Source organism: Lipotes vexillifer, unplaced genomic scaffold, assembly GCF_000442215.2.
Source record: "Lipotes vexillifer unplaced genomic scaffold, Lipotes_vexillifer_v1.1 scaffold1312, whole genome shotgun sequence".
NCBI classification, from domain to species: domain Eukaryota; kingdom Metazoa; phylum Chordata; class Mammalia; order Artiodactyla; family Lipotidae; genus Lipotes; species Lipotes vexillifer.
Window position 1 is genome coordinate 656,864 of NW_006786207.1, and position 10,709 is coordinate 667,572.

General features: G+C 43.3%; 1 protein-coding gene across 4 annotated transcripts in view; it reads left to right on the plus strand.

Moving 5' to 3' along the window:
• The window catches only part of NOS1AP (nitric oxide synthase 1 adaptor protein), a 314,198-nt gene that overhangs the window by 73,079 nt on the left and 230,410 nt on the right, over positions 1-10,709 (plus strand). For all 4 annotated transcript variants that reach the window (XM_007458420.1, XM_007458419.1, XM_007458421.1 and 1 more), the window contains exon 2: positions 10,093-10,164. In XM_007458420.1, coding sequence (XP_007458482.1) covers positions 10,093-10,164 — 72 coding nt within the window. The remainder of the gene's footprint in view (positions 1-10,092; positions 10,165-10,709) is intronic.

Sequence of the window (10,709 nt, forward strand, 5' to 3'; positions counted from 1 at the left end):
TAAGCTATTGAGTCTGACTTCCCTGTGATTTTCTCATGTTCTTTGTTCATCTCTCCATTCCTGGCTTACTTGGTTGTTCCACAGGTGATTTCATTATCATGGAATGTCAGTGTTTCTCTTTGCCTCTCACTATGCCCTGGGCTTCCCCCTTTTCCTTTTTTATTTTTTTCCCCCTATAGGAGGAATAACCAGCAGTCTAAGTAAGCATCCCAAGTGGAAGGGATGGAAAGCACTCCCTGTTTGTTGGAAGATTTTTAATCACAGTTTCAATTTCAGTGCTTGTGATTGGTCTGTTCATATTTTCTATTTCTTCCTGATTCAGTCTTGGCAGGTTGTACATTTCTAAGAATTTGTCCATTTCTTCCAGACTGTCTATTTTATTGGCATAGAGTTGCTTGTAGTAATCTCTCATGATCTTTTGTATTTGTGCAGTGTCAATTGTTACTTCTTCTTTTTCATTTCTAATTCAACTGATTTGAGTTTTCTCCCTTTTCTCTTGATGAGTCTGGCTAATGGTTTATCAATTTTGTTTATCTTCTCAAAGAACCAGCTTTTAGTTTTATTGATCTTTGCTATCGTTTCCTTCATTTCGTTTTCATTTATTTCTGATCTGATCTTTATGACCAGATGGCTTCACAGGCGAATTCTATCAAACATTTAGAGAAGAGCTAACACCTGTCCTTCTCAAACTCTTCCAAAATATAGCAGAGGGAGAAGCACTCCCAAACTCATTCTATGAGGCCACCATCACCCTGATACCAAAACCAGACAAGGATGTCACAAAGAAAGAAAAATACAGGCCAATATCACTGATGAACATAGATGCAAAAATCCTCAACAAAATAATAGCAAACAGAATCTGACAGCACATTAAAAGGATCATCATACACCATGATGAAGTGGGGTTTATCCCAGGAATGCAAGGATTCTTCAATATATGCAAATCAATCAACCTGATACACCATATTAACAAATTGAAGGAGAAAAACCATATGATCATCTCAATAGATGCAGAGAAATCTTTTGACAAAATTCAACACCCATTTATGATAAAAACCCTGCAGAAAGTAGGCATAGAGGGAACTTTCCTCAACATAATAAAGGCCATATATGACAAAAAAATTCAACACCCATTTATGATAAAAACCCTGCAGAAAGTAGGTGTAGAGGGAACTTTCCTCAATATAATAAAGGCCGTATATGACAAGCCCACAGCCAACATCATCCTCAATGGCGAAAAACTGAAAGCATTTCCACTAAGGTCAGGAACAAGACAAGGTTGCCCACTCTCACCACTCTTATTCAACATAGTTTTGGAAGTTTTAGCCACAGCAATCAGAGAAGAAAAGGAAATAAAAGGAATCCAAATCGGAAAAGAAGAAGTAAAGCTGTCACTGTTTGCAGATGACATGATACTATACATAGAGAATCCTAAAGATGCTACCAGAAAACTACTAGAGCTAATCAATGAATTTGGTAAAGTAGCAGGATACAAAATTAATGCACAGAAATCTCTGGCATTCCTATATACTAATGATGAAAAATCTGAAAGTGAAATCAAGAAAACACTCCCATTTACCATTGCAACAAAAAGAATAAAATATCTAGGAATAAACCTACCTAAGGAGACAAAAGACCTGTATGCAGAAAATTATAAGACACTGATGAAAGAAATTAAAGATGATACAAACAGATGGAGAGATATACCATGTTCTTGGATTGGAAGAATCAACATTGTGAAAATGACTCTACTACCCAAAGCAATCTATAGATTCAATGCAATCCCTATCAAACTACCACTGGCATTTTTCACAGAACTAGAACAAAAAATTTCACAATTTGTATGGAAACACAAAAGACGCCAAATAGCCAAAGCAGTCTTGAGAACAATAAACAGAGCTGGAGGAATCAGGCTCCCTGACTTCAGACTATACTACAAAGCTACAGTAATCAAGACAGTATGGTACTGGCACAAAAACAGAAAGATAGATCAATGGAATAGGATAGAAAGCCCAGAGATAAACCCACGCACATATGGTCACCTTATCTTTGATAAAGGAGGCAGGAATGTACAGTGGAGAAAGGACAGCCTCTTCAATAAGTGGTGCTGGGAAAACTGGACAGGTACATGTAAAAGTATGAGATTAGAACACTCCCTAACACCATACACAAAAATAAGCTCAAAATGGATTAAAGACCTAAATGTAAGGCCAGAAACTATCAAACTCTTAGAGGAAAACATAGGCAGAACACTCTGACATAAATGATAGCAAGATCCTTTTTGACCCACCTCCTAGAGAAATGGAAATAAAAACAAAAATAAACAAATGGACCTAATGAAACTTAAAAACTTTTGCACAGCAAAGGAAACCATAAACAAGATGAAAAGACAACCCTCAGAATGGGAGAAAATATTTGCAAATGAAGCAGTTGATAAAGGATTAATCTCCAAAATTTACAAGCAGCTCATGCAGCTCAATAACAAAAAAACAAACAACCAAATCCAAAAATGGGCAGAAGACCTAAATAGACATTTCTCCAAAGAAGATATACAGACTGCCAACAAACACATGAAAGAATGTTCAACATCATTAATCATTAGAGAAATGCAAATCAAAACTACAATGAGATATCATCTCACACCGGTCAGAATGGCCATCATCAAAAAACTAGAAACAATAAATGCTGGAGAGGGTGTGGAGAAAAGGGAACACTCTTGCACTGCTGGTGGGAATGTGAATTGGAACAGCCACTATGGAGAACAGTATGGAGTGTCCTTAAAAAACTACAAATAGAACTATCATATGATATATGACATATATGACCCAGCAATCCCACTACTGGGCATATACCCTGAGGAAACCATAATTCAAAAAGAGTCACGTACCAAAATGTTCATTGCAGCTCTATTTACAATAGCCAGGAGATAGAAGCAACCTAAGTGTCCATCATCGGATGAATGGATAAAGAAGATGTGGCACATATATACAATGGAATATTACTCATCCATAAAAGGAAACGAAATTGAGTTATTTGTAGTGAGGTGGATGAACCTAGAGTCTGTCATACAGAGTGAAGTAAGTCAGAAAGAGAAAGACAAATACCGTATGCTAACACATATATATGGAATCCAAGAAAAAAAAATGTCATGAAGAACCTAGGGGTAAGATGGGAATAAAGACACAGACCTACTAGAGAATGGACTTGAGGATATGGGGAGGGGGAAGGGTAAGCTGTGACAAAGAGAGTGGCATGGACATATATACACTACCAAATGTAAAATAGCTAGCTAGTGGGAAGCAGCCGCATAGCACAGGGAGATCAGCTCAGTGCTTTGTGACCACCTAGAGGGGTGGGATACGGAGGGGGGGAGGGAGGGAGAAGCAAGAGGGAAGAGATATGGGAACATATGTATATGTATAACTGATTCACTATGTTATAAAGCAGGAAGTAACACACCATTGTAAAGCAATTATACTCCAATAAAGATGTAAAAAAAACAAAAACAAAAAACCAACAGCAGAAAGCACTCTGACCAGGATGCAGCCCTAACCCCTGCCTGCATCTGTGATGTAAGCGAGAGATCTTAATTGTGAAGCTGAGGCTTTCATTCAAGAGCTAATAGTTGAAAGACTAGAACAGGTTTCTGTCTTGCTGCTTTTTTCTCTCCTCTTTGCTCTATCATTCAGAGTCCTCATAATAAAGAAAAATGATTAAGCCAACCAATGTAAGCTTTTGCTAATGGAGACTAAAAGAACCCAAAGAGGCAGCCTCTCCATGGGCACGTTGCATGGTTCAGTCTTACCCTCTGTGCCTTTTAGAGGATTGCAAGCCATTAGCATAAAGACAAGTAACCACAATTATTTATTTTGCACCCAGCCCCTTAATGTTGAAGAGCAGGAAGGATTCTTCTGTGATCTCCGGCACATTCATCGGCCCCCCCGCTGAGCCCCTGATCAGTGGTGACACAGTCGTATCAGATGGCCTTCAAATAGTACTTTCTTTTTCACATGGGCTGGGAGAGAGAGGAAGAAATATAAGTGCTTCATTCCTCTTAGACTACAAATAAATAAAGACATGGTGTGCAGCTGCATTTCAAGCATTTTGGAAGCTTTTCTGGTGTGTGGGTGTTGGGGACGGTTAGGGGGAGGAGTGGGGAGAGGGGAACCTGCACTGAGGCTTCTGTCTTGTTGCAGGAGGTGCTAAGAACACTGGTAAATGTCCATATGGGTACTTCTAAGTCCCCACTCCCCCTCCTGCACACCTCAGCACCTGGAGAACAGAGCAGGCTGCAGAAGTGGGGTGTGGGGCACCCCGAGGCAACTTTTCTCTTTTTGGTTCCCTCCCCCAGAGCATTTAGTAGAAGGTCATTGGCTGAGTGCGTGCCCTGGAATCTGGGGCCACCGCTGCTGCTGCAGTTAATGCTGCTTTGTTCGATGCTAAATGAGGCGAGAACTTTCACCCAGGTCACATTCATAATCCTGCTCAGCAGGACGCTCAGCTGTGCCCCGAGAGCAGTTTCTGCAGGCAAGGAGGAACTTTCCTGTTGGAGCAGTCACGCTGGCCTGGAGTGGGGAGAACGGGCTTTTCTATGCCCGTTCTGCCATGAACTGTGTCCTTGGGCAGGTCACTTCTGCGGGCTGCAGTTATCTCGCACTCATTCAGCAGATGCTTGAGTCTTACTCTGCCAGGCCCTGTTCTAAGGGCTGGGAATGCGGGAATATGAGGGCAAGGTCTCAGCCTTCAAGGAGCTTCCATTCTACTGGGCAAGGCAGATAGCGACCATGTAAATGAGGCAAACCCCTACATGCAGACCATGTTAAATGCTGGGAAGGATACAGCATGATGTGAAAAAGAGTAACTTTAGATGGAGTCATAGTGGTGAATATTTATTAAGCACTGGCAGGATACCCAGCTGTGCTAAATGCTTTTCATATGTTCTTACATAATCTTTCTTCTGTGACATAACCTTGGACATGATTCCTAAGGTTCCTTTTGGGAAACTGTCTACACCTATGGTTCCAAGTTTTTAGCAGGTATCAGGACAGAGGATTGGTTAAGGGACTAACTCAGATGGGCCCATCACAGCTGGTGATTTCTAGATACAAGCAGCGTATCAGATTTTCTACTGCTTCTGTGTATTTTTGGAGGGAGAACTCAGTGTGGCCAAGAGACCTGAAGGATATGAGAAGGTAGGCAGGGTGATGGAATAAAAACCAGGCCAGGTTTGGGACCCGAAGGGAGAGAGTTAATAAGAATGCAGGCAGTGGGGAGGGTCCTGGACTGGGACCCAGGAGCTGGGGGGAGGACAAGCCCCTTCCCTGCCACCTGCCAACTGCTTTAGGCCTCATTGTCAATCTCTGTAACAGGGCGGGTATCCTCCTGAACCTCGCATGGATGTGCTCTGGGCTGAGGCTGTAGCCCTGAGTGGTTTTCAGAGAGATGTAAGATGGGAATGCAGAGATCCAGGGCCCTTTACATTGTGCCCATTTATAGGGGCCTTGTCCTTTTACCCCAGGAGAATGTGGCACTGTGGTCTTTCCCCATGGCCTTGCCTGCATTGGCCAGTCAGTGGGGTTTTTATAGCCTATGACAGAAGATTCTGCTATCTTCTTCTGAAGAGTGTAGATTTTGTTCTTAAGGACAGTCAGTGTGGCTGGTCTTAAATCCTAAATCTGCCTGTGCTGAGGTGAGCAGCTGCCACCTTCTGCTGGACTCTTTGGAGCCTCCTTTGCACATGTACAGTTGGTGGGGTCATCCAGGACCTGAGTGGGATTTCTGCACGATAGGGGCTCCTTTTCTGTCAGAAGTTTCTGCTCACTTTCAGGCTCTAGTGACCAACTCCCCAGGCCGTCTGAGTGAGTCTTTTGGCCTAAGCTCCAGGCAGCCAAGGCAGCACTTGCGGGATTGTGCTATTGGGCAAAACTGCACAAACCAGGTCTTACCTAGTGTGGTTCCCTCCTTTTAAGGGTTGATTCCCTGCCAGTCTCTGCCTGTTTTTGGTCTCTCTCCAGTGCCTTCAAAGTTACTTTTATTACTTCAATTAACAGACTTAATTCTTTTAGACTGGTTTTACGGTTACAGAAAAATTGGGTAGTGAGGACAGAGTTCCCATATACCCGCTCAACCCGGCCCCCCTGCCCCCAGTTTGCCATTATTAACATCTTGCATTAGTGTGGTGCATTTGTTACCATCGATGAGCCAATATTGATAAATTATAATTAACTGATGTCCGTAGTTTATATGTATCCATAGTTCAGTCTTCGTACATTTTATGCAGTTATTTCTTTGTATCTTGTCCAGAGTTTGTTGGAGGCCTAGTCTGAGGATACCAGTTTCTCCAACATTATCACAAGCAGAGTCATCTGATGCATTTATTTTTGATTCATATGTAAGCTTTTTCCTGGTCTCTGGAAACACTTGACAGAAACCTTGTAAATAAAGGGAGTTCCTTGACAAGGGCGAGGGCAGAAAGTCTAACAAGTCGATGGGTGGCGATGATATTTGTGACTGTGTTAAGCTGTTATGTCTTGCTGCTTTTAGTGTGATTCATGTACCAGGAAACACTACAGTTGAGTTTATCACTGTCTTCAGAAGTTAATCTCCAGAAAATAGGGTGGAACCAAGAAAATGGGGAAAAAAACCCCACAAAAAAACAAACCAACAACAAAAAAAACTTCATGAGGTATTAACCTAGCACCAAGGGTGAGGTTTTCTGGGAACTTAACAAAGAATATCTGAGGTCCGTTGGTTAACCTTATTTGCCCTTAACTCCTGCTTATTCTGTGAGTAGCATCCTGCATGTGAAGGCACTCACGTGCCTTCCTCTTCCATTGGAAGAGGAAGCCACAGATAAAATTGACTTGGATAGGGCTTCCCCGGTGGCACAGTGATTAAGAATCTGCCTGCCAATGCGGGGGACATGGGTTCGAGTCTAGGTCCAGGAAGATCCCACATGCCGCGGAGCGCAACTAAGCCCATGCGCCACAACTACCGAGCCTGTGCTCTAGAGCCCACGAGCCACAACTACTGAAGCCCGTGTGCCTAGAGCCCATGCTCCTCAACAAAGAGAAGCCACCGCAATGAGAAGCCCACGCACCATAACGAAGAGTAGCCCCTGCTCGCTGCAGCTAGAGAAAGCCCACGTGCAGCAATGAAGACCCAACGCAACCAAAAAAAAAAAAAAAAAAACTGACTTGGATAAATCTCATATGTTGGTTACTTAGTACAATTTGCATCTTCCTTCTAGTTTGTTTGTTTTTTTTTTTCTTTCTAGGTGGTAATGAAAAGGAAGCAGGCCCTGATATTTTTAAACTTGAGTGGTTGTATGAACCACCTTTCATGTGGGTCTGGTCTATGACTGTGTCTTACACTGTGCCCAAAATGGAGCCTCAGAGTGGACTGAAGCTAGTTGTGGAGGTGGTAATGTTTAGGTATCGAGATACTTTTTTAGGTTTTTTTTTTGTTATACACATACATAATGGCAGTAATCACTTATCATACTCTCTGGTTTTGCCCTGAGGAGTGGGATTTCTGACCCCTCCCCTGCTTCCCTGAAATTGTCGCTGTTTTTTGGTTCATGATTAGTGTGGATATTTGGCTTTTGCTCCCTACTTCGTGTTTCCTTTTAATCTCCTTGAATAACTGTAAGGTGCAGCTGTGGTAAGGATGGGTTATCTGCTGCAGACTCTCCTCAGAAAGGCAGATTGGTGATTTTCTTCACATGATTGGGAAGGAGGATGAGTGAGTGTGTGGTGTGAATACAAGTGGGATGTGTTAGTGAGTGTGGGATGACCGTGTGCATGCTTTGTGTGTGGGGAGTGTGTGTGTGTGAGAGATGATCAGTCATGTGTATGCACGTGGCACATGAGGTGTGTGAACATGTGTGCACTGATGTGTGTGTGTGAAGGTGTGTGGTGTATGTGTGCACATGTACCAGGTTGGCTGATGGCGTGAAGGAGGCACTAATAGCATGAAGATGTTGGGTGTCCTCACCTCATATGCAGGATGCTACTCCCTTGTTAGGAAACCTTGTCCAGAGCTAGAAAGCTGCCTCTCCATTCTGTCTGTGTTGCTTCCATCCTCACTGTAACCCGAATGCTTTGGGATTCTCAGTCCAGCGTTGCCCCTTCTTGAGAAGGGATGGGGATGGAACTCATCTGGGCATCTGCATTCAGGCCCAGTTGTGGACCTCACTGGGTAGCAGGCCCTTTCCTGGGGTTTTGCAGGGATCAGTGTGGGAGGACCGTTTAGTCCTTCAGGTTTACCTGTAATGGGTGACCTTGCTCGGTCTTGAGATCCAGGCTCTCATGTGATGCCAGAGAGAACACAAGCCCTGAAGGTCTGGTTGCCAAGTCAGCCCTGACTGCTCAGAGTTCAGGGCAGGAGCCATCAGGCATGCAGCGCTCAGGAGAGGGGGCACAGAAACTGCCCCCGGCGGGGGGGTGGTGCTTTGAAGTTGGGTAGTCACAAACCTGGCCTTACGTCATTCCTGGCTATGTGGGTCACTGACATGCTGACAAACGGTGGGGGCCCAGCAGAGCTCAGAGGGCAGAAACGCCAGCCATGGTTAAAGCTGACAGCATGCTTAGATCCTTAGATCCAGGGGGCTTTGTTTACCTGCTGTGGTCAGGCTGTCCATCTGGGGCCCAGACTTCCTACAGGCTTCTGGGAATCTTGATCTTTAGTGTGTTAGCACAAACCGGGGATCAGTACTAGGGGAAATCCTTTCCCAGTATTTAGTTTTTGAAACCCTCCTCACTGGGGCCAGCCTTAACTCCAAATTTTAGGAAGAACCTTTTATTCCCACAACCACAGGAAATATGTTTTCTGTAGAAATGACTGTCCTGCTCTTATCTTCTATTAATGCAGTCTTTGGTTGCGTAGACTTTTAAATTATCCTGGAGCTGTTAATTTCTAGGATATCCTCTGGGCTATTTTATATGTGTGTGTAAAAAGGAAAGATAAATTCCAGTGGGTCAGTGTGGAATGGGATGGTGCTTAATGAATGTTGGGTTGTCCTCTTTTCTAGTTTCATCCTGCTAAGTAATGATATCTAGAAATAATCTATAATTTTGGTCCAGCAATCCCACTTGTAGGAATCCAGCCTAAAGGGCTACTTGGATGAGCTCAAAGGTGTGTAGATAAGGAGGTTTGTGGAAGCAATTTTGTCATAGTGCCCTAGGGTAAGCGTCCATCAGTCATCAGGGGAGCCATCCCATGTAATGTGATAGACCTGTATGCATTGGTGGAGAAAGATGTCCAAGTTATATTTAAAGTTAAAAAATCAACGTGAGTAGTATGAATCTTTTTTACATAAAAGAAATTCCTCTGGGTGTCTATGAATATATATATATATGTCCATTAATATACAAAAAGAGATGTACATCAGACTGTTGACAGTGGGGGACTTTATTCTTTTGCTCTGCATATATCTGCATTATTTGAATAGTGTACAGCAAGAAATTATATTAGACAACCTGTATGTCGTTTGGTTTTAAAATTAACTTAAAAGTTTAATCAAGTTAAATTTTGTAATACGTAACTAGTCCATTCTTTTTGTCCATTTAGGAAATTACTCAAATGTGTGAGGTCTCTATAACATCCAGGGCTAACTCAATGAAGTTCCATTAATTAAAAAAAGTAGATATTCATCTTTCTTATTCTTTTGGAAGGCTTTAATGCACGCAGACCAGATTTGTGTAAGAGATTTATACCTTAGCTCATTTTATCTTTACTGAAATCCCATTTTACAGATGAGGAAATTGAGACAAAGGCAAAGTAGCCTGCCCCAAAGATAGTGGTGGGAGATTGTTCATACCCAACTCTTTGTGTTTCAGAAGGCTGCTTGTTTAAACACAGTCCTTGGCTGCATTTCTGATTAAGAACGAGATGAAAAGGAAGTAGTTTCTTGTTTTGCTTTTTATAAAGTTAGAAATAGTCTCAAGACATCCTTTTGGCTCTTAATTTCCTCATTTGTAAAATAGGAAGATGAACTTGATGACTTCCAAAGGTCCTTCCAGCCCTAACATTCTGTCATTAGGGACATTTGCCATCCCTCTTCTCAGTGAGCGTTTGCTTCTTTCCCCACAGTATGTCGGAAGCCTGGACGTGCCGAGGCCCAACAGCAGAGTGGAGATTGTGGCTGCCATGCGTCGGATCCGGGTGAGTGGCTGGAGGTGGGGCTGTGTGGAGCTGGAACTCAGGCGTCTGCCCTTTTAGAAAGCACTAGAGGTACCAAAATGGATGGCTGCACTCTTTGCAAGACTCCTGTACGGTCCAGGGGAGCTGTTCTGAGTTAGGTGGTTGATCTCGATTAAAGACCAAGGTAAAATGGATATATGATGGCTGGAGGGCTACCACCCTCCCTCTCTTGTGACCTGCTGCTTCTCAAACTGAGACACCTTACCCTTGAGGTTGTGTGGGTTCTGCCAGGGAATCAGAAGTATCTTTTTTATTCAAAGATTTTAGTGAAAAGGTTCAGTATTAGTAATTAGCTGATAATTGGCTCAAAGCATTTAAAAAGTGAAGCTTGGGCCTCCCTGGTGGCGCAGTGGTTGGGAGTCCGCCTGCCGATGCAGGGGATACGGGTTCGTGCCCCGGTCCGGGAGGATCCTGCATGCCGCGGAGCGGCTGGGCCCGTGAGCCATGGGCGCTGAGCTTGCGCATCCGGCAACGGGAGAGGCCACGACAGTGAGAGGCCCACATAT